This window comes from Saccostrea echinata, unplaced genomic scaffold (assembly GCF_033153115.1).
Source record: "Saccostrea echinata isolate AGI-Se365-2 ecotype Australia unplaced genomic scaffold, CSIRO_AGI_Sech_v1 ptg000001l, whole genome shotgun sequence".
NCBI lineage: Eukaryota > Metazoa > Mollusca > Bivalvia > Ostreida > Ostreidae > Saccostrea > Saccostrea echinata.
The window spans coordinates 17,848,216-17,872,905 of record NW_026889750.1 but is presented as its reverse complement, the minus strand read 5'-3'; the positions used below and the strand labels follow the sequence as shown (position 1 = coordinate 17,872,905).

The 24,690-nt window shown below is 34.7% G+C and overlaps 2 protein-coding genes across 4 annotated transcripts in view; both read left to right on the top strand.

The window, feature by feature from the left end:
- Positions 1-24,690, top strand: part of LOC133186354 (U1 small nuclear ribonucleoprotein A-like) — a 195,018-nt gene that overhangs the window by 39,363 nt on the left and 130,965 nt on the right. The gene's annotated exons all lie outside the window — the stretch shown is intronic.
- On the top strand, positions 11,139-24,397 carry LOC133186270 (CCR4-NOT transcription complex subunit 4-like). 3 transcript variants are annotated; one of them, XM_061321495.1, is made up of 21 exons: positions 11,139-11,244; positions 12,290-12,334; positions 12,833-12,901; positions 12,992-13,057; positions 13,458-13,504; positions 13,784-13,873; positions 15,199-15,346; positions 15,513-15,677; positions 16,026-16,093; positions 16,423-16,521; positions 16,610-16,846; positions 17,096-17,274; positions 17,726-17,845; positions 17,942-18,067; positions 18,350-18,418; positions 18,710-18,807; positions 19,179-19,302; positions 19,626-19,697; positions 22,496-22,603; positions 22,890-22,988; positions 23,698-24,397. In XM_061321495.1, exons 2-21 carry the CDS (start codon positions 12,311-12,313, stop codon positions 23,706-23,708), a joined length of 2,019 nt encoding a protein of 672 aa, XP_061177479.1. In that variant the 5' UTR covers positions 11,139-11,244; positions 12,290-12,310; the 3' UTR covers positions 23,709-24,397. The 3 variants fall into 3 exon arrangements, with proteins under 3 accessions (XP_061177479.1, XP_061177485.1, XP_061177492.1); XM_061321501.1 differs by lacking the exon at positions 18,350-18,418; XM_061321508.1 differs by lacking the exon at positions 19,626-19,697.

Below are 24,690 nucleotides of genomic sequence, written 5' to 3'. Positions count from 1 at the left end.
AATTGTATTCTTGAATTGACTTTAAAAAATTCTGCCCATGAAGTCCGACGTATTTGAGGGAAGACACCCATCTCAGATCTCAGGTACTGCATATCAATATCATTTTGTTGATATTAAACATATTCACTTAATATCACCAACCCCATCCCACTTTTTACCCTATGTAATTCAAATCCTTTAATAAACCATTTCCATTTTTAATTTTTTATTTTTTTTATTTATTTTTTTTTTTTTTTGTATTTGGAAGAGAATCACTTTAAAGATTGATCTTTTGTCTTAAACCAAGAACAAAAAGAAAATTATATACATGCTGAACCAATAAAAAAATTCTATCATTTTTATCTGTAATTCAAGACAGAAGTAAGGTTGGGCTATATGTTATTGAAAGTTATAAAATGACAACCCTGAAGTTTGAATGCAATACTAATCGAACATTACAATTACCGTTCTTGTAGAGTAGGCTTTCCCCTCTAACCCACCCCTCCCCCGAAAACTGACTCTAAAGTAGGACCCCCCCCCCGGAAAATAGGCTCTAGAGTAGGATTTTCCTGACGGAAAATGACTCTTCTAGAGTAGGAAGTCCAGTTTTCCGGAGGGGGGATCCTACTCTGTGTACTAGTTATAGAGTCCGATTTCCCTTAGAGACACATTCTCCTCCCAAAAATATCACGGCGGTATATGGAGGGGAGAAGGGGAGGGGCAGCACATTGTTACAAGTATCCCTTTCTTAAAATGGTGATCAGTTCCATTGAAACATACGATGTGTGAAAATTCAAAATTCTTTTTTCTCAGTAACTGTTCAAACAATTCTTTTGAAGAATTAAAATTTTATTCTTTTCATTTGGTCAAACTGGCTTCGGGAAAAAAAAAATGGTACAAATGTACAAAAAATCGAATTTGTCATTATACACAACAATGTGATCGGTTGGACAAATTTTTAACAGTATCTATGGAAACAAAAAGGAATGTTATTTTAAATGGATTTTTTCTCCGATTGTGTTTCAAACTACATGCGTGTACATAAAATTGATATGTAAGTGTCCCTCCAAGATTCTGGTGTTTAAATATCTAAAGTAGCTGCCGTTGCCATGGAACTAGAATTGGGTCATTTATTTTTAAAAATCTGAAAGAGGTATAGCGTACTTATTATACGACATGGCCTACATATAGCGCATTTACAAACATCCAAAATATTTCAATATTTATGATCTTTAGTAAATCTAGCTAGAAACAAATACAAGTTATACCAGTATCTGGCAAAAATACATGTAGTCATAAATATCTCAAACAATATCAATGAAATTTACAGAATTTGCATGGGATATATGGAGAACTATTGAGTGAGTATTAAAAAATACAGATTTATTTGAATATTACTTAAACCAGAGACATCTTGAAGGGTTTATGTTCTTTTGATATCGTAGTACACTGTTATATTAAAATCTATATTTAGTTTAACTTGTCTTCATATTAAAAAAATAATTTTATAACTTAGTTATCCCATTTCCTAAAAACTCTGACTCGGAGATATAAATACACAAAAAGACAACTAATATTTTAATAGTCTACGTAGCCTAGTGGTGTACGCCGAACTGTTTTTGTATTTGAGGTCTCCGGATCACCCCCCCCCCCCCAAATTCCACATTTTTTTCATTAATGATATTTAATATCCTTTTTTAACCTAAGCTAGTTAATTTTTAATCATCATATATTCCACATCAGAAATAAATATTTAAGGAATCACGGTCTAGTTAGTAGAGTATGCCAGGGCATCAACGATAGTTGGAAACGTGGGATAAGTTATATTTAGAGTACGAGTTTCCCACTGTATCGGAGATACAGGGCGGGGCTTAAGGCGAGAGCGATATCTCGAGCCGGGCCCTGCCCTGTATCTCCGATACAGTAGGAAACGAGTATTCTAAATGACTTGTGACATGACCTTTCTTTTGACCTCGCTAATTTACATGTGTATTTGGGTATATATCTCTCAACCAATCAGATGATTTTGCAGAAAGTTGATTTAGTACCCCATTTTTAGCAATCGCAACTGAAATGCCGAGTGAGGTGGACGTGCAGGTATCTATCAATTTATAAATAATTATAGTTATGAGATGCATTATATAATGTGTTTTCCCAAAATTTAATTTATGTTTGATTGCGTAGGTTTTTCCTTTCTATTTAGCTCTTGCTGACTTTTTTAAAAATCTAAGCTACGAATTTAGTGCAAAACAGAATCATATATGGGAATGTATTTGAAGCAAAAATGTTTAGGGGAGGTTGTATTCTAAGAGAAATGTCCGACAATGTCATCGACCGGTCTTCATACATGTGTATACAAAATTCTTGGCTCCAAATTGAAATAAACAGATGTAAGAAAGGGGGCATATTACCTTCATTTTTGAAACAAAACGTAGAGGAACCAAAGGCAGATCCAGCACTCACTTGCGCGCGTCGGTATACCCCCCTTTCGATTTTTTTTCTTTTTGGCTTTCGTAAATTATGCTTGCTAACTTGTATACACTTTTAATCGAAACGATCACGCACATATAGTGTCAGGCCTGATTATGAACCTCCCCCCCCCCCACGAAACCCCCGACCTTCCAGTTTTGACATTTTTTTTCGAAGAAAACTATTTGTGTACTGCCCCCACTCCCTCCTTTCTAAAATTCTTGAATCCGCCACTGGTAACTTTACGTTGTAAAATTCTATTCTTAATTCATCTCAAATTTTGAATAAATACTAACAGCGCTAACATGTGATTTGAAGGATTCTTGGATCTATATGATTTAAGATACGGATTCAGTTTTCCATCATCGCTAAAAATAAACCGTACTGTATCGTTGATATTTTGCAGATACAGTACAGTTTCTGCTCATTTGCATAAGAAACGCCCACTAAAAGTGTTCTGTATCGCAGTTATTGTACGGCTGACTTCAAAGGAAAACTCGCCGGGTCATGTCACAATTTGCATAACGGGCGAAGCCCGTTATGCATAAATTATCCCACGTTTCCAACTATCGTTGATGTCTCTGGCATACTCTACTAACTAGACAGTGATTCCTTATATTTCCATTGCATTGTGAAATAAAATTGTAAATTTAGATTTTAAAAATGTAGATTAATAGATTTAAATTACATGAGGCCTCACATGTCAATTTCAATAGTCCCCGCCCACTGACGTCAAACACAAAGACAGCCGCACGAGATTTACATGCATATTAGGCCTCCTTAGAGTCAGACACAAAGACAGCCGCACGAGAATTACATGCATATTAGGCCTTCTTAGCTCCTGACCTTTCGCTTGGCGAAATTTGCGTTCGAGTGGAATGATTTAAGGAATAACTGTCTTATTTTTTGGATTCATGACGATGATCAATCGATTGGCTTGCGTGATAATTTTATGCATAAACGCCTTCGGCGTAAGACAGTTATTCTTTATATTTACATGCTCCTGATTCTGCAAATTCCCGTGCTAATAGCCCCGCTTCTGTCTCAATTTGTCCCGCCCCGCACGTGATTTTTTTTAACCGCGCCTATCGATGAACCAGTAGATTTATGTAGAAATAAAGTATTTTTACAATTTGTAATTTTATCTTGGACAAAGACATTGGAAATGTAAATATTAAGAAATGAACTCTCCTAACTTTCAAAGAGTTATCACAGAGAAAACAAATCGAAATGGAAATATATAGCTCTATACATTATTGGTCAAGCCTTCTGCTTATCATATACATTAATGAATTTAATGTTCTCTAACTTAATTAAATATGATATGGGATTTTCGACTAATTTTGGGAAGAAGAGACACATAAAGAACAAGAGGACCCTGGGCCACATCGCTCACCTGAGTAACTTTGGCCATGCTGTTCTTTACCAGATTTCCCCCTTGTAATACCTACTGTGGCCCCGCCCTACCACCGGGGGTCATGATTTGAACAATTTAGAAATTGCACTACTTGAGGATGCTTCCACATAAGTTTCAGCTTTTCTGGCCCAGTGGTTCTTGAGAAGAAGATTTTTAAAGATTTTTCCTATATATTTCAATGTAAAACTTGGATTCCCTATTGTGGCTCCGCCCTACCCCCGGGGATCATGATTTGAACAATTTAGAATCTACACTACCCGAGGATGCTTCCACTTAAGTTTCAGCTTTTCTGGCCTAGTTGTTCTTGAGAAGAAGATTTTTAAAGATTTTTCCTATATATTTCAATGTAAAACTTGGATTCCCTATTGTGGCTCCGCCCTACCCCCGGAGGTCATGATTTGAACAATTTACAATCTACATACCCTAGGATGCTTTCACGTAAGTTTCAGCTTTTCTGGCCCAGTGGTTCTTGAGAAGAAGATTTTTAAAGGTTTTTCCTATATATTTCAATGTAAAACTTGGATTACCTGTTGTGGCCCCGCCCTACCCCCGGGGGTCATGATTTGACAATTTAGAAATTGCACTACTTGAGGATGCTTCCACATAAGTTTCAGCTTTTCTGGCCCAGTGGTTCTTGAGAAGAAGATTTTTAAAGGTTTTTCCTATATATTTCAAAGTAAAACTTGGATTCCCTATTGTGGCTCCGCTCTACCTCCGGGGATCATGATTTGAACAATTTAGAATCTACACTACTTGAGGATGCTTCCAATAAGTTTCAGTTTTTCTGGCCCAGTTGTTCTTGAGAAGAAGATTTTTAAAGATTTTTCCTATATATTTCAATGTAAAACTTGGATTCCCTATTGTGGCTCCGCCCTACCCCCGGGGATCATGATTTGAACAATTTAGAATCTACACTACCCGAGGATGCTTCCACTTAAGTTTCAGCTTTTCTGGCCCAGTTGTTCTTGAGAAGAAGATTTTTAAAGATTTTTCCTTTATATTTCAATGTAAAACTTGGATTACCTATTGTGGCTTCGCCCTACCCTCGGAGGTCATGATTTGAACAATTTACAATCTACACTACCCTAGGATGATTTCACGTAAGTTTCAGCTTTTCTGGCCCAGTGGATCTTGAGAAGAAGATTTTTAAAGATTTTTCCTATATATTTCAATGTAAAACTTGGATTACCTATTGTGGCTTCGCCCTACCCCCGGAGGTCATGATTTGAACAATTTACAATCTACATACCCTAGGATGCTTTCACGTAAGTTTCAGCTTTTCTGGCCCAGTGGTTCTTGAGAAGAAGATTTTTAAAGGTTTTTCCTATATATTTCAATGTAAAACTTGGATTACCTGTTGTGGCCCCGCCCTACCCCCGGGGGTCATGATTTGAACAATTTAGAAATTGCACTACTTGAGGATGCTTCCACATAAGTTTCAGCTTTTCTGGCCCAGTGGTTCTTGAGAAGAAGATTTTTAAAGGTTTTTCCTATATATTTCAATGTAAAACTTGGATTCCCTATTGTGGCTCCGCTCTACCTCCGGGGATCATGATTTGAACAATTTAGAATCTACACTACTTGAGGATGCTTCCAATAAGTTTCAGTTTTTCTGGCCCAGTTGTTCTTGAGAAGAAGATTTTTAAAGATTTTTCCTATATATTTCAATGTAAAACTTGGATTCCCTATTGTGGCTCCGCCCTACCCCCGGGGATCATGATTTGAACAATTTAGAATCTACACTACCCGAGGATGCTTCCACTTAAGTTTCAGCTTTTCTGGCCCAGTTGTTCTTGAGAAGAAGATTTTTAAAGATTTTTCCTATATATTTCAATGTAAAACTTGGATTACCTATTGTGGCTTCGCCCTACCCCCGGAGGTCATGATTTGAACAATTTACAATCTACATACCCTAGGATGCTTTCACGTAAGTTTCAGCTTTTCTGGCCCAGTGGTTCTTGAGAAGAAGATTTTTAAAGGTTTTTCCTATATATTTCAATGTAAAACTTGGATTACCTGTTGTGGCCCCGCCCTACCCCCGGGGGTCATGATTTGAACAATTTAGAAATTGCACTACTTGAGGATGCTTCCACATAAGTTTCAGCTTTTCTGGCCCAGTGGTTCTTGAGAAGAAGATTTTTAAAGGTTTTTCCTATATATTTCAATGTAAAACTTGGATTCCCTATTGTGGCTCCGCTCTACCTCCGGGGATCATGATTTGAACAATTTAGAATCTACACTACTTGAGGATGCTTCCAATAAGTTTCAGTTTTTCTGGCCCAGTTGTTCTTGAGAAGAAGATTTTTAAAGATTTTTCCTATATATTTCAATGTAAAACTTGGATTCCCTATTGTGGCTCCGCCCTACCCCCGGGGATCATGATTTGAACAATTTAGAATCTACACTACCCGAGGATGCTTCCACTTAAGTTTCAGCTTTTCTGGCCCAGTTGTTCTTGAGAAGAAGATTTTTAAAGATTTTTCCTATATATTTCAATGTAAAACTTGGATTACCTATTGTGGCTTCGCCCTACCCCCGGAGGTCATGATTTGAACAATTTAGAATCTACACTACTTGAGGATGCTTCCAATAAGTTTCAGTTTTTCTGGCCCAGTTGTTCTTGAGAAGAAGATTTTTAAAGATTTTTCCTATATATTTCAATGTAAAACTTGGATTACCTATTGTGGCCCCGCCCTACCCCCGGGGATCATGATTTGAACAATTTGCAATCTACGCTACCCCAGGATGCTTCCACATGAGTTTTAGCTTTTCTAGCCGAGTGGTTCTTGAGAAGAAGATTTTTAAAGATTTTTCTTATATATTTCAATGTAAAACTTGGATTCCCTATTGTGGCCCCGCCCTACCCCAAGGGGGTCATGATTTGAACAATTTACAATCTTTACTACCCCAGGATGCTTCCACTTAAGTTTCAGCTTTTCTGGCCCAGTGGTTCTTGTGAAGAAGATTTTTAAAGGTTTTTCCTATATATTTCAAAGTAAAACTTGGATTCCCTATTGTGGCTCCGCTCTACCTCCGGGGATCATGATTTGAACAATTTAGAATCTACACTACTTGAGGATGCTTCCAATAAGTTTCAGCTTTTCTGGCCCAGTGGTTCTTGAGAAGAAGATTTTTAAAGATTTTTATGCCCCCGGATCGAAAGATCCCGGGGGTATATTGTTTTTGTCCTGTCTGTCTGTTTGTCTGTTTATCTGTTTGTTTGTCTGTTTGTCTGTCTGTCTGTTGTCAACTTTAACCTTGCCCATAAATTTGGATTGGTTGGAGCTATGACTTTCATATTTCACATGTGTATTCCTTGTGACAAGACCTTTCTTTGGGTACCATCATATTTGACCTTGACCTTGGAGTTTGACCCTTTTGCAAAATTTTATGAGACTTTAACCTTGGCCATAACTTCTGAACAGTTGGAGCTTGGGGTTTCAAACTTCACATGTGTATTCTTTGTGACAATGCCTTCTTTTGGATACCAACAACTTTGACCTTTTGACCTTGACCTTGGACTTTGACCTACTTTTGAAAAACTTTAACCATGGCCATAACTTTTGAACAGTTGGTGCTAAGGGTTTCAAACTTCACATGTGTATTCCTTGTGACAAGACCTTCCTCTCGATATCAACCACTTTGACCCTTTTGACCTTGACCTAGGAATTTGACCTACTTTTGAAAAACTTTAACCTTGGCCATAACTTTTGAATGGTTGATGCTAGGGCTTTCTTACTTCACATATGTAATCCTTGTGACAAGATCTTCCTTTGGATACCAATCACTTTGACCTTGACCTTGACGTTTGACTTTTATTTAAAAAACTTTAACCTTCACCATAACTTTTGAACAGTTGTATCTAGGTCTTTCAAATTTCACAGGTGTTTTCCTCGAGACAAGATCTTTCTTTGGGTATCAACATTTTTTATCTTTTGGCCTGGATTTTGACTTGCATTTGAGAAACTTTAACCTTCGACATAAGCTGCCATACGGGGGCATCAGTGTTTCACAAACACATCTTGTTCTTATATATTTCAATGTAAAACTTGGATTCCCTTTTGTGGCCCCGCCCTACCCCCGGGGATCATGATTTGAACAATTTGCAATCTTTACTACCCCAGGATGCTTCCACTTAAGTTTCAGCTTTTCTGGCCCAGTGGTTCTTGAGAAGAAGATTTTTAAAGAATTTTCCTATATATTTCAATGTAAAACTTGGATTCCCTATTGTGGCCCCGCCCTACCCCCGGGGGTCATGATTTTAACAATTTAGAATTAACACTACTAGAGGATGCTTCCACATTAGTTTCAGCTTTTCTGGTCCAGTGATTCTTGAGAAGAAATTTTTTTAATGACCCCACCCTATATTTGTCTTTTCTTGATTACCTCCCCTTGTAAGGGGACTTGGCCCTTTATTTTAACAATTTAAACTCCCCTTTGCCCAAGGATACTTTGTACCAAGATTGGTTAAAATTGGCCCAGTGGTTCTTGAGAAGAAGTTGAAAATGTGAAAAGTTTACAGACGGACGGACGACGGACAACGGGTGATCAGAAAAGCTCACTTGAGCTTTCAGCTCAGGTGAGCTAAAAAAGTGGATTCGTTGAGGACATGTTTAAGATGCAGCAGTAGTTCCCGAAACGAATATTGATCTAGATCTTTCATGAAAATTTAAAATCTTGAAAACGGTCAAGAAAAAAAAATTTTGATACATAATTCTGTAAAATGTCAAACAAATCAAAAATATTAAATTATGAAAAATATTTTATTTGATTATAGTGATGTATTCAAATGTGCAAGAGAGGCCGGTTGTGAAGTTATTTAAGAGATATTGTCTCGTATGTAATTTAAAAAAGTGTTTCTTGTGAATTTATAGTCCCGAATCAGAGCATAAGTTTACGGGTAAATCTTTTAAATGATATGCACGTAGAAGTAGTTCAGAATATTTATTTTATAAAGTTTGATTACTAAACGAAATACTGGGAAAGGGCTTCTATACCTCTTTTGCAAAACTTAAAGACCATTTGCTCTCTGCTTTAAAATCCAATATTACACCGCTGGAGTCGAGGGGACAAACTTATGCTTCGGCTTGCAAAATCAGTGTTTCTTGTAATGTTTTGATTTTGGTTTTGGCTTTTTCCTCCTTTTTTCCCTTTGAAGAACTATATTCGATTCAAATACTCCCAAAATGGTACGTGGAACCTATCAATAACATTAATTTTAGAATTTTCTCACACATTCCATGTAAAAAAGGATCGATTCATAGAAAAAAAAACACTGGGCCATTAGAGAGCAAACAAATTATCAAATCACTAAAGGTAGCCTAATATACATTTAAAATTCGTGAACAAACGGGCACCGCTTCGCCGAGAGAGAGTGTCGAAACATGGAATCTTAACGTTACGGGGTTTTTTTTGAGTGACTAATTTTACAATTTCCTATGAGTTAAAATGTTGGGTTGAGACTCAATGATTTTAATTATATATATTAAGATTTCATACTAAATTTAACAATTCTTGAGTCGAAAACACTCTATTTCCATGAGGAACTTTCATATAAACTTTTAGCCAAAATATTGTCGATATGATTTAAGCATTGATAAAAGAGGGTAAATCCCACTCTAAGAAAAAAAAGAGGGATAAATTTCGGTCCAGTGTGAGATTTCCCCTTAGGGGAAAATTATACTCTAGAGTACAGTTTCCAGGGGAAAAGCTGGCTATGGAGGATTTAAATCCTACTCTACAACGCCGTTAATGGGTTATGGGAAATCTTACATTGGTGATTGTCAAATGGTCAATTTAATAGAAAATGAAATATTGTTATAGCACATAAAAGATTTTCAATACACACACATTATAATTATCAGGAAAGATTAAGGAGATTTTATAGTGATGGGGTGTTGGTCCGTACGTCCGTAAAACTTGGGGGTACTCATCGATCTCTTATCCGACACTCCTTTTATACCACTGAATATTAATTATTACATGGTACCATTTTGCACCTCTTATTTTATGTTTTAATCTGACACATATTTGGGGTTTCCCATAGCAAAACATGGACATGCCGTTCTTTCTATAATATTGGGGGCACCCATCTCCTCTCCGCAACTCCTCCTATACCATGCACTGAATAAAATCTAATGAGACTCGCCTAATCTTTCTTACACGGTGCCATTGCATCTCCTCCTATTTTCCGTTTCGATTGGACACATATTTGGGGTTTTTCCATAGGGAAAAAATGGACACTGCCATTATACTTATATGGGAGCGGGCTAGCTATCATTTTGTGAACTCAGTGCTCACAGTACCTCTTATTGCACCCCCCCCCCCCCCGTTTGAAAAGTGGGGAATGTATAATGATGGGTGTGTCCATCCTTTCGTCCATACGTCTAGTTGTACGTCCTTCCCTACTTCTTCCGTACGTCTGTAACACTCGGGGGTACCCATCTCGTTTCCACAACTTCTCCTGTACCACTGAATAAAATTGAATGAGATTTGCATTGAACCTTTAATTACATAAGTGCCATTGTGCAACTCCCATTTTACGTTTTGATCGGACAGATATTTGGTGTTTTTCATTCTTTCTATAGCATCGGGGGTATCCATCTCTCACTCCTCCTTGTACCAGATCCCACCTCTGGAATTCCCAGGGGTCCTTGTTTTGTTTTATACCCTGTTCACTGAAAAAATTGTATTGTTCGTATGTTTGTTTTGTTTGTTTGTTTGTTTGTTTTTTTTAGATCGATCACTATTCGTTATCTTCACCTATTTCATTTGACAGAATCTTTATTACGTAGTCAGTCTGATTAAAACCACTCCCCTTCTTCTCAAGAGTAAGGAAAAGGCCGGGGTGGTTTTAATCAGATTAACAAATTGTCATTTTGCACCTCCAGTTTCGATTAATTGGACAGGTATTTGGGATTTCAAATACTGGGCATAGCAAAAAAATGGACTTTGTCATTATACTTAGTCATGAACGGGGATATCATTTGTGAGCTCAGTGTTCACTACTTCTAGTTTTATTAGTTTTCTTTTATAAATTCTTCTAGCACAATGTACTTCTTTACAATGTATTCCATATGAAAAATCCAAAACATAACGTTAAATAAACATTTTGCTAAAACAAAAAAAATATATTGCTCAATCGAATATGATTGTTTGTTGCACATATCATCATAGGCATTGTTTTGCTTTCAAAAATTGACATTCCGGGATGTATAAACGGTTTCGAGTTGCAATTTAGAAACAAAAACATTTTCATAACCTCAATTTCGTCTCCACGAACATCCGGGTCTCTTGTGCGTGAATTCGATTGCGCAGTGAATAATTTGTGTCATCGAGTATTTTCAAGGGGGATCCCAAGTTGTAATTTTATTTACAGAGTAAGTATATCAATCATAAATGAGAGTTTTTTTCTATGGAAAACGTTTATGTAGACTTGTGTCATTTTAGTTCGTTGGCAGATTGGTTTCTAAGAGTAGAATGGACTGTGGTAGAAACGCCCGAAATAACTTTACGTCGGACATTTTCCCCTGTAGAATATGTCTACTTTTTATCGACCAGTACATGTAGACCATATTAAAACGCTCAAATAATTTACTAAATTTTTATTGTACTTAGATATAGAATTTATGTTTGCTTTTAAGTGGATAATGAATTGAATTTGGAAAATTGCCAAATAAATTGTCTATACATATATTCTTTGGCATTACATATTCATAAAACTTAAACATCTTGGACAGTAACCGACAAGATCTTAATGGTAAATTAGTCGTAATTACAATGATTTTCATTTGTTTTTGAGCTTCTTTGTTCTTGGAATTGAAGTTAATGGATGAAAAAGTAAGCCATTGACATATTGAATGGCAATAATACATAGATACAGATAACACTTACAATAGTCAATATAAATTAGATAACAGTGATATTTTGTTATGTTTAGCATTGATTTGAATAATTGTTGAAAAGTAGACCTCAAGCTTTAGCTGACCTAAACCATCAATAACTTCCAAGAGCTAATAGAAAGACATCAAATGAAGCATTAAATAATTTTCTTTCAACTGTAAATGCTGATTGTAAGATGTTAACTTCTTGTTTATGATAAAAGTAAATTACACTTGCTAAAAACATTTCAATTCATTGTTCACTTGAGGAACATTGTGCAGTTTAAAAAGACTAGTGTTTTTTAGCCTTGATGATAAAGAAGATTCATATAATTATTTTGTATAACGGGTATTTTGTTGGATCAGTGTGTAGCAGTTTAAAATTTTCTCTTTGACCAGATATTTAAGAGCTTAAGTACAATTGCCACTATTCATCAGTCGTCACTCGCTGTGCTTGCTATAATTATATAACAGGAACAATAATTATGTTTTAACCATTTTCGTCGTATGTGGGAATTTTTTAAATTGATTTGTTTGGTTGCAGAACTACAAAGTCCTAGCAGAAATGTCTTCAGAAGAACCAGTCGAGGTGAATATGACATAGATGTTTATGTTGAAAAGTAGTCAGTGGTCAGAGATTTATAAGAAAAGTTTAATGAGCGTTATACTTGATATGCAACTACACAGGGATTATCTAAGTTTTTGGGGGAAGCACCCTTTTTGGAGAAGTGAAGAATCCTCATTGTGCAAAAATATTTTTCACACTACATTTACTAGTTTTAAAACAAACTTGACATTAGTCATACAAAAAATTGCCAAAAATATAGGAGAAAATGGGTTATTCAAGGAGGGGTATTCTCTTGGGGAAAAATACTTAATATTGGTGGTAAATATGTCTTGGATAAGTCCCTGATAAATAAAATGTTTGTTAAAATAAGTCAGAAGACCTTTACCGGTGTGATTTTATCATGACCCTAGCTCACAGATTTGTACACTTAATTATTGGGGAAAACTTAGATGTTAAGTATAATAAATATGCAGCAAATAGCAGCATCATTCATTTTGTTTTTATTTTTCTGCATTTCAGTGTCCATTGTGTATGGAACCATTGGAAATTGATGACATCAATTTCTTCCCCTGCACATGTGGATATCAGGTATGTTGATTTGATATGAAGACAAATTACAGTACAAAAACCGCTACATGAAAATCATTTTAGTTAATAATATGAAATTCTTTTGGTCAGATTTGCAGATTTTGTTGGCACAGAATACGAACAGATGAGAATGGATTGTGTCCTGCTTGCAGAAAAGTATACCATTTACTCTTGTATTACATTCACTTTATTGCAACACTTGTTTAATGAAATACTCTAGGAAGTATGAATTTAATGTAAAAGAAAAAAAAATAGAAAAAGATTGCATCTATAGAGAGTCGTCATTGTACAGTGTACACTGTCTAATCTAACACCTGCGCAGTCCGTTTCACTTTGAATTCCAACCTATATTTTCAATCCCCTATTTACTATTCTCCTTTTTCTTTACACTGTATAATCTGTCACCCTGTCTATTTCAAACACAAAATAAGTCTCTCAGTGAATGTTGGGTTAGACTGGTTTCACTGTATATGTATTTGTTGTTGTTTTTTGTTTGTTTGTTTGCACGTTCATTTTTTTAAAAAAATAAAGTTCTCTTTATTTGTCTTATTTTCAGCAATACCCTGAGGATCCTGCAGAGTTTAAACCTTTGACAGAGGATGAGTAAGTTATTTATAGTTCAGAATGTCTGTCTTAACTCCTATTTCCAGTGTATATCTTATTGTCTGACTTATTACCATTACACACAGGATTAATATTCTGCTAAAGCTGTAGTTTTGGAAATGATGGGGTTTGGTCAGATTAGGAAATGATTTTGGAAATCTGTTAGTGCAAAATTTTTGAAAAATCTGTAATTTTAAAACAAGTACTAGGAATTGCCAGAATTTACAGGTACAATGTTAGTATAGGCCACTGTGAATAATTCTTGTGTAAATTTTTCAGACTACAAAGGATTAGAAAAGAAAGAAGACAGAAGGATCTGCAAAGAAAGCAAAAGGCTGCCGAGAACAGGAAACACCTAGCTAATGTCAGGTAAGAGCAGGCAACAGGTGAAAGATAAAAAGGAAAAATATACAGAGTAGGGTAATGATAATTTGATGTTTTGTCACTTGATTCAATGGTGTACAGTATATTTAGGGGAAAAAAAAAAAACCGTGAGCAAACCTTAATTTTGTTCAGATATGATCAAGTCTTAAGTCTAGCAGACATGCAGGATGAGAGAGATATACATATTGTTTTAGTAATTCATGTTTTGCATTGTGTAATTTTGCTAATACTCCTTCAGACTGAATGTCATGCATTATGAAAATTTATATGCACAATCTCTGAATTGAATGTTTAGCACCAAAACCAAAAAATAATTATTTAGTGCATTTGTTTACACATTAAACTTGTGAAAAGTATTCTTGTAATGTTCTTAAAATTTATGCTTCTGTTATTATGAATAATTAAGTCTGATCTGAATCATTCAGGTGTGATTATGTATAAACAAATTAAAAATACCTGGCTCATAAATTAATGAAAAATAGCCATCAGAAGATTCTGATTAAAATTAACTGTTAGAACCCAAAATCATTAAAGTGACGTTAATATTACATAGGCAATCATATGCTCTGATTTGTTTCTTTGATATATGAAAGTTTGCCATATAATTCAAAAGAAAAATGACTGTGTAATGTACAATCTAATTAAAATTAGGTGTTCCGAATCCGCTATCGCTTCTCAAACATCTAACAACATCCCATTCGGGGTCACATAAGAGCGACCTTTCGATTACCCAATGAAATCGCCGTCGTCGAAATCTTGGCTTATAGTTCGGATGCGTTTCTTTTTTTACTGCAAAACCTAAACGCCCGAAGGGTTTCGTAGTAAACAAAATATACATGGTAATGACCGTGCTATATATGAATGTGACGTGCGGGATATATAGTAGTTTGTGCATTTTCGTTTGCGTTATTCAGGTAAGAATGCCAGATTGGCGGACTATACGTTCAATTTATACCAACATTACTTTAATCCAACGTAAGACAGTCTACTGAGCATCAAAAATATAGCCGTGGAACTAATTTTAGAATTGAGTACAGAAGGTTGAATCTGATTGGCCAAAATTTTTATGTTTATTCATAATCGAAAGGTCGCTCTGACATGAACCCGAATGGGATGTTGTTAGATGTTTGAGAAGCGGTAGCGGATTCGGAACATCTAATTTTAATTAGATTGTGTAATGTATTAAGTAATACTGTATCAACCTCATTCTATAGAAACATAAGTGAAGAGATGAAAAAAAAACCCATTGCTTCATACCATCTATTTTGTAGTTAGTTTACAATAATTCCATGTTTTGTTTTGATTTTCAGAGTGGTACAGAAAAACTTAGTGTTTGTTGTTGGTCTATCCAAAAAGTTAGCAGATCCAGAAACACTAAAGAAACAAGAGTACTTTGGGAAGTTTGGGAAAATTCATAAAGTTGTGATAAATCAAAGTACTTCGTATGCAGGATCCCAGGTTTGTTGTTTAAAAACATCTAGTAAAAAACACTACTGTGTAAAAACAACACTAAAACAGTATTTTAGAGTTCATAGATAATATTATTTCTTCTTATTTAATCATCAATGGTACATGTATTCAACCACAAAATTACACTCTTATTATGTATTTATTTTAAAAACAGGGTCCAAGTGCCAGTGCATATGTAACTTATAATCGCTGTGATGATGCGCTTAAGGCCATTTTAGCAGTTAATAATGTTCACGTAGATGGAAGGACATTGAAAGCATCACTTGGGACAACCAAATACTGTAGTCATTTTTTGAGAGGTGCTCAATGCCAAAAACAGGTTAATGTTTACTTTCATATATGAGCAGGTCTTGGTTTAATTTTTACTGGATTATGCAGTAAATTTTGTCCAAAATATCAAGACTGACATAAATGTAAATGATATGAGGAAGTGTGCCTCAGTCTTGATTTTGTTGTTGATCTTGCGTTGTGGTCTTTGATTATAGAGAAATGAAACTGAAGTTTTGAAGTGTTAATGGTGCTCAATTAACATAATGTTATTTTATGTAAGCTTTTCATTGAAAACATACATTTGTTTCTTTCAAAACGTTTAAATGAATTCCAAAATATCCTATGCTGTGTTCATGAATGTTGAAGTATTCCATAACATTTCCCCCCACTATTTTAGGATTGTATGTATTTGCATGAATTAGGAGAGGAAGCAGCAAGTTTTACCAAAGAAGAAATGCAAATGGGGTAAAACAAAAATCATTGTTTATCCGTAATGGTTGTAAAAATTGATAAAAAAAAATGAAAAGCTCAATATGAGCCTATGAAAATGACATGCTAACAACCAACAGTGGCCAAACTAAAATGTAAAAAATTGATATGAAATTCATATACATGTATGTACTTTGAATAGTAACATCTGATGCATGTATATTTATTTTTTAAGAAAGAGCTTTTGGGATTTAATTTGTGCAATATTGCTTTAAATTTCCCAAAAATGGTACATGTAGATCTATATATAAATGAGCAAAAAGCTGTTCAATTTTATTTCAACAATTTATTTTTTTTTTTTTAAGTAAACATCAAGAGTATGAACAAAAATTACTGGAGCAGTATATGAATTCACAGAATTTAGCAAACAGCCAATTGAGTAGCAGTAAATCTATTCCTATACAGTAAGTACTTTATCATCAGATTCAGCAGTAAACTGTTGCAAAATTGTTATTTGCAGGGTAATGAATTTGAATAATTTCTTTTATACAGGAAGAAAACATCATCTCCAATAACAGTTACCACACCCTCAGAAACTCCTCCTACACCCACACAAACACACTCCCCACAGAGTGTAACTCCGCCTACCAATTCAACTCCTCCCAACACATCCAACAGAGAGGCGTGGCCCTGTCTACAGCAAGGCAAAATAGACAACAATCGACCCTCCAACCATAAACCTGACACGATTAAACCCAACCCTAGACTTATAACAGACTCAGAAAACAGGTGAGGATTGGAATTCAGGTTTTTACACTAGGATCATATTTCTATTCATAGATCTCAAAGATACTCACTTTGGCAATTTTTTTATGTGGTTATTTATGACATTATGTCACTTCATTAGGTCATTACTTGCAAGCACTGCTTTATCTTTCAAGTTATGTTTTCTTATGGTTAGATGACAATTATTTGGATTTAGCTAAGAGATTGCTTGTTCATAGCTTAAATTAATACAAAATGTTACATTCATTGTAGTTCTTCACAAAAGCCAACAGATCCTCCAGTGTCCCCATCAGTACCTCCCTTTAAACCCCCTCCCAGACTACCCCTGGGAGTGGCACTGAAACCATTTGAGAATCCAGCTACTAGTCTTTCACTCTTTAGCGGAAATGGTTTTCACAGAAATCAGAAAATCCCAGTGCCAACACCCACAGGTATTTTAATACATGATTTGAATGAAAGAAAGGATTTTTCAAAAAAATAAAATAATTCTATTTCAGAACTCTCAAACAGATTTAGGAGGGAAGCTTTTTTTTTTGCACATGTTAAAATTTATACAACTGATTTGTATTACTCAGAAATTTGGGTTGATAGTAGAAGAAATTAATACATAAATGCCATGATAGTTGTTAATACTTAATCAAGAGATTTATAGAAAGATCCCTCCTTTCAATGACAAAGTACATTTACAAAGAAAAAAAATTATATGAATCATTCTTTTATAAAATTTTATGTTCAGTCCAATCCTATCTACAGATAGGTCACGTGTTATATGTTCTTGCAAATGTGACTATTTCAATTTAGTGAAAAAGTATCTATATTCTTTTCCACAACAGCCAAGAGTTCTGTAGCATATTATAAATATTGGTATTATTAATATTTCAGAAGTTCCAGATGTTCCCAGTACAGAAATAGCTGACTCAATCCCAGTGTCCAGTTGTGAAGATTGGCAAGCAGCATTTGGATTCAGTTCCAAATCTAGAGATATCCAGGATGATGACTTAGGTTAGTAATTACAGTCATTATGTGTACATGTATATTAAAAATAAAGCATGGTCGAAGATTTCAATGATTTATTACACTGTTAATCTATCCTTCTAGGTTTTGATCCTTGGGACGAATCTTCCAAAGGCCTAGCTGATTTGTTAGAAAAGGAGAGCTCTTCACAATCATCACAGCCCCAAAGAACAAGTTTTTCTCAGCCAAATCCACAAAACTTACCCCCAGGTAAACTTCTTACATGTAGTTTGATTTCATTTTTTTTTGTTTTTTTTTTTTTTTGTTTTAGATAAGTTGGGGAATATTGTGTATTTTTACATTTTGTTCATATCACTTATGCACATGCAATTGTATGTAAATGAATTGTTTTTAGCTTACATGGTATCTTTACATCTTGAATGTACTGTAGTCTTTTAAGGGGTATTTTATGCATGCAGTCCTGTACACTTTATATATAAGAACAATAATCTCACATCACAGTACTCAAATTTTCCCTGAAATTTTCGATAGGTTTTTCACTTAGCCATATACAGCAACAACAGCAACAACATGCACAGCACCCAGCATTCTTAAGAAAAGGTGGGTTAAGTACTCAGTGGGCCTATACGGGCCAAACTTCAGGTATTATAAACAATAAATAACGCCACTCCAGAAGGTTGTTGTACATAACTTTATCGGTAACATTCATATTAAGGAATCAAGACACAGAAATACATCTCAGTTAATAGGATTTTCCTTGTCAAGTTTTTCTGTCTCTAAAACTTTTCTTCTGTCTCGTATTTTGATTTTATTTACATTTTCCAATGTTTGTGAAAACAACCCAAATGAACTGAGTTGCTGAAGACAAGTGTAATATGATTTTGATTATAGATCTGGTTGGAAGTCGTATGATGAATTTTCTACAACCACCTCCTATGTACAAAAGTTTTAATTCAGAAACACAAGAAAGTCAAAAAGTTCAAAATCAGGTATGTGCTACATCATAGAATCAAACCCTATCTGATATTTTTATTTCTTTCAATACTGTGTAAAATTGGTTAGAGGTTTTTCCATTTGGTCACATGGAAATTTCCAGAAAAAAGGTATTTTATAAAAATTAAATATTCAATTAAAGTGAATCAGTATTGCAGAGACTAGAAAATATTTTACACATAAGAAAGTGGCATATAAATTTCTCTCATGAATAATTTGTCATTAGCAATATCAATATAGACTATCATGGTGAGAATTTTATCAATTCCCTCTGTTAAGGTTCAGATTGCTTTTCTTATGGGAATACCTTAAATAAGTCATAACCAAATTTATAAGATATTTGCATTTTTTTTTCTGTTGTACACAGAATGATGTATTCAGCACAAAAGATTGGCAAGATGGACTTCGGGCATTATTACCAAATATCAACATCAGCTTTGGTGCTCCTCCCACAAACCCTGCCACCAAATCTAATCATCAACCACAGAAAAGTAAGGCTTCACTCTAACCAACCATTACAAGAACAGACAGATCTGGGGCAGATACATGTACATGTATCTATATACCATGTAGTGGATTTCTGTTGTACCAATCCCAGTAGATTTTTTCAGCACACTGTTGTATCTTCTAAATACTGGTGTAGATTTCTACCTGTATTGCCACTGTATTGTGAAAACAATAATGAAACAAAAGTCTACATGCTATTCAGATTTAAAACCCTAGATTTGGTGACACACTACGTGTCTCTGTTCCCATTCATCCCTAGTATCATTCTGACGAGTTTTTCTAAGTTCTAATCTTGTCCGCTTTACAGAATGGGGGGTTTCTACGCCATCACAAAGTTGGATGACAAATGACCCAGCGATTCTTTCTTCAGGATCTCTCGGTGGGTACATCTATCATCAGAGAGTCATTCAATCATCTTGCTTGTCATCTTCAAAGCATAATCTGAACTCATTGTACATTCATTCATGCAAAATCAACATCCAAAAGACAATGCATTGAAACCAGTTTTAGAATTTTTAAGTTGGGATTTCAAATACATGTACATGTATTGTTAAAACTACACATTTACGTGAATTTTTGTGCAGTAAAGTCACTGTACTCCTTCGTATTCATTTATAAGACTAGGTAATTAGACAACCATATACAGTACAGTGGCAGAATTTGAAAATGATCTACATATACATTATGAACTGTGTCTCCCAGAACTCTTATCTCAATTTTCAATGGAAGACTGCTTCTCAGTGTATGCATTTACATAAGGTTATATGGATTTATTATTCTGATTATGAATTGTGAATTTTTTTCAAGCCTAAACTGCTTTTAATATTTTCCCTCTTAAATGGCACAGCTTTTTTTTTGTGTGTGTGCATTTTCCTATGTTTCCATGTAGTTTGTAAGACAATTCAAGTTTGAGGGTGTCAGGTTGTTAGGTTAGCTGCAGAACTGTAGCTCTCTGCTTGAGAAAATTCGGACAGACAAAGCAGAGGGCTACAGATCCAAGCGTTGTAAAAACCTTCGATTTACGCCAGCGCTGTTTTGTCGATCGCTTTGGCTATTATTTCTTGTATTTAATGCTTTCCCCTGCTTTAAAAGTGGTATCCAATAATTATCCATATATTTTACTCCTATTCCTGATACTTTATTTACCTTTCAACTAGGGATGGGTATCGGCAAAAATTTCGTATCGTGATATATCACGATTTTTTCTCAAGAATATAACGATAAATCGTGATATCTTTACACACAAATTTTACAACAATTTCAAAGGAATTTCCAAATTTTTTCTTAAAAATACGCTATAAAAACATAACTTCACTTTTTAAATTTTCCTTATTTTATATAAAGCATTTTTGGATGCCGTTGTTTAACTGTTTCAACATTTTTTTTTACACTTCCTGTAATTATCATTCAATAGTTTGAACAAATAAATGAATAATTTTCGGAATTTATAGTTATGTACCAAATACCGGTATTTTAGTCTCCGTATCACGATACATATCACGCAATAAAAAATCGCGATATACCGGTATACCGATAAAATCGCGCATCCCTACTTTCAACGGTCTCAAACAGCCCTATATAGTGTTGAAATGTCGGTTTAAAAAATTCCCATTCCGATGTTCATGTTATTTGGGATTGTGCGAAAAGAAGTAATTCAAAGAACATATACTTGTCAAGAAAATGTAAATAAAAATTTCAGGAGGTTTAAATATCACGTATATTGTCTATAAAGATTAGAATACAACATGTATGTAAAAAAGAAATGAGATAAATAAAACTCTGGCGTGTTGTTTTAGGATGACACCAACGTCAACGTTGGAATGCATTTTTTAAATATTCCAAAACCATATACGGCCGTCTGGAACTGTTGAAAGGTAAATAAAGTGTCAGGAATAGGAGTAAAATATATGGATAATTATTGGATACCACTTTTAAAGCAGGGGAAAGCATTAAATACAAGAAATAATAGCCGAAGCGAGCGACAAAAAAGCGGCGGCATAAATCGAAGGTTTTTACAATGCTTGGATCTGTAGCTCTCTGCTTTGTCTGTCCGAATTTTCTCAAGCAGAGAGCTACAGTTCTGCAGCTAGTTGTTAGGTGAGCTAATAATGTATCACAGAATTTCATTGAGGGAAAAAAATATCAAGTCTTTTATTCCTATATATCTGCTTTGGTTTTTTTTTTTTTTTGGGGGGGGGGGGGGGGGGCAAGGATTGTTAACACTTCTCTATGTCATGTTCTTTCACAGAAATGCTCAAGTTACATTATTGGCTCATCTTTAACCAATTAATAAGTTATACAATTGATTTTAGCTGCGAAATTGGGGAAAAAGCATCCTTTGATTAAATTTTGATCAAAATAAGTGTGATATGCTTCTCAAAATAGGGGCTTCTATTATATAATCGGAATAAAGAGAGAAAAAACCTTCCATGTTAAACAGATGTGTTGTACATGTAGTAGGGGAGGAGTATGCTACAAATCAGATATAGACCAACAATTCTATCTGATTATACCCACAATTCTGTCTGAAATAAACCCTAGACCCAATCTGTCTGGATTAGACCCACAATCCTGTGTGTCTGGATTAGAACCACAGTTCTGTCTGGAATAAACCCACGATCCTGTCTGTCTGGATTAGAACCACAGTTCTGTCTGGAATAAACCCTCAATCCTATCTGTCTGGATTAGAATCATAATCCTGTCATGAATAAACCCACAGGCCTATCTGTCTGGATTAGAACCATAATCCTGTCTGGAAAAACCCCATAATCCTATCTGTCTGGAATAGACCCACAATTTAATTTGTCTGATGTAAACATGCAATCCTATCTGCCTGGATCAGAACCAGAATCCTTTCTGTCTGGATTAGATCTTAATCCTACTATGGTATGTCTGGGCTAGGCCCACATTGAAATACACCCAAAATCATATATGCCTGGAATACACCCATGAATAGTTGATAGAAAAACTGGTTGGGGTTAGAGATGGAAAACCTTGCATGTTTTTTTTTTTCATGTGGTATGCATATCTATTGTAGTATGGTTGCATTAGATTAAATGTTGTAAATTCACTCATTTAATGGAAATTTATTTTACATTACAGATATCCTTTAAAAATTGATGAGTTCTTGTTGTAGATACATGAAAAGCAGCAGTGTAATTTTGTTTTCTTTTACAGCAAACAATGGACTATCAGAAGGTGCCCCACATTGGTTAAAATCAATTCATCAACTGACAGAAGTGGAAAGCTCACCTTTCATGCAGCATTTTCCACCCAGACATTCGTGTAAGTCAAATTCCTGCTAAATTCTGTCTTCTAAGCTAGAAACCATAAAGGATAATTTCTGAGGTTGCCCATTGTGAAGGCTTTAATGCTGTTCCATCAAAACTACGTTTCTTTTTTTTATCTTAAGAATATCAGATTCTTGATTTTGTGTGAAGGAAAAACTGAAAATTTGATAGCTAACGTTTCAAAATTTGGTGATGTAGGGGGTATAAGGAATGACTGATTTCAAATGTCCAGAGTCTGCATTTCATACTTCAAATTCTACTTATTGTATGTACAATTTCAGATTCTGCTGGCTGGCCTACTACACAGAATCCACCACCAGGATTCCAATCTACAGTACATCCCACAACACAGCACCCAGAGCCACACAAAATCTCAGAAGGTATGCTCATACTATGTGTAAAACGTGACATTGATGGAAGGAAATTTGACTTCAGGGACCCGTTTTACAACAGAACTTACGACTAAGACCAAAATTTAATTCTGCTGATGACTTTCTACATTGAATTGAAAATGGCTTTCATCTTTTTTAAAAGGAATGTAGAAAGATAATTTTACACTGGCAATTTTAAACAGAATCATTAATATATTTGCAAAATTTTACAATCAACCTAAGTTTTTGGTCTTGGTCGTAAGTTCGTTCATAAAACAGGCCCAAAGATCCCAAACTCAAAATTTAAATCACTATGAAATTGAAACTAACATTATGAAAAGGGAAATAATTTTTAAAATTCCAAATTTAAAGTATTTTTTTAAGGTGTTTTCTTTAGAAAAACTTTTAAAGAATTCAGATTAACTGACAACTTGATTTTAATTCTGTTGATATACAAGAATACTGAAACCTAGGGTCTATTGTTGCTTTATTACATCACTGATTGGATTGATGTACTCACAAATTCATAAACTTTAAAATGCTACATGTGTATTTATTAGAATAAAGAAAATTGTTTTGATTATATTTACTATAATCATTAATTGTTTCAACAGATATCTACTGATTAAATTCATTCATTTTTGCTTTCAAACTAATGAAATACTGTTTTATTTAATTTTTTGTTCAAAGTTTGTGATAAACACTGTTATTGTTGTAGGTCTTCAGTAAGTCTAAAAAAAAAAACTGGATGCTTACAGAAATATCTCCCCTCCTGAGACTCATCTTTAACCTGTACACCTGTTTGAGACATCCATTGGAGAAAAACTAAATAGACACAGAGTATATAATAGGATATTGGTCAGCAGTAGAAGGGATTTTAACTTTATACTGTAACCTCAGATTTAGTCAGGGTAGTGTGAACGAGCAGTTGATTTTACTTTTGCCTCTGGTCGTCTTGCTGAATTCTAACATACTGGTACAATCACTGGATGTCAGATTAAATAAATAAGTACAATTTTATGCCTTTATACACTGCTGTTGTATGTGAACTTGCAGGTTTCGAACTATAAAGATCGCTTTAAGGGACAAGTTAAAAAGTATCTGATATCTCATATTTTGTGATAATTGTATGGTAATCATCTATGTGTGTTAATTTATTTTCTATTTCACTAGTTCATGATAGATTTATATACTTGTCGCCCTTGCCAGGACTTGACCAGAGGTAAATATCCAAGGTTTCTTCTCCAAAACAGCATTTAAATAAGTGCTCCCTTGTTTTAGTTGACATATACTATGTATTGGGCATTGACTGCCATTGTAAACACAGGCAAATGCTGAGGGGGTGTGTTGGAGGGGCAGCACAACTCAGCCTGGGTTTTAACATCAGACAGTATAACATTAAATGTTTTAAACAACTATATTGTTTTCACTTCATTTCATTTTTAGCTCACCTGACTTGAATGCTCAAGTGAACTTTCCTGATCAAAAGTCTATTATTTCCTGTGTAGCTTGTAACACGAGCTTTGATTGGTTACAAAGTCAGGTGTAAATTTCTGTACACCCAATATGAGCCAGGGGTAAAAAACTTGATGTCACAATGCATAGTTTTTCTATGATAAAAAGCAAGTAACATGACTTCATGATGCATTGTAGGACGTAGTAAATCTTGTCAATAGCTTGAAACACAGTTGATTGGACTTGCTTACAAAAA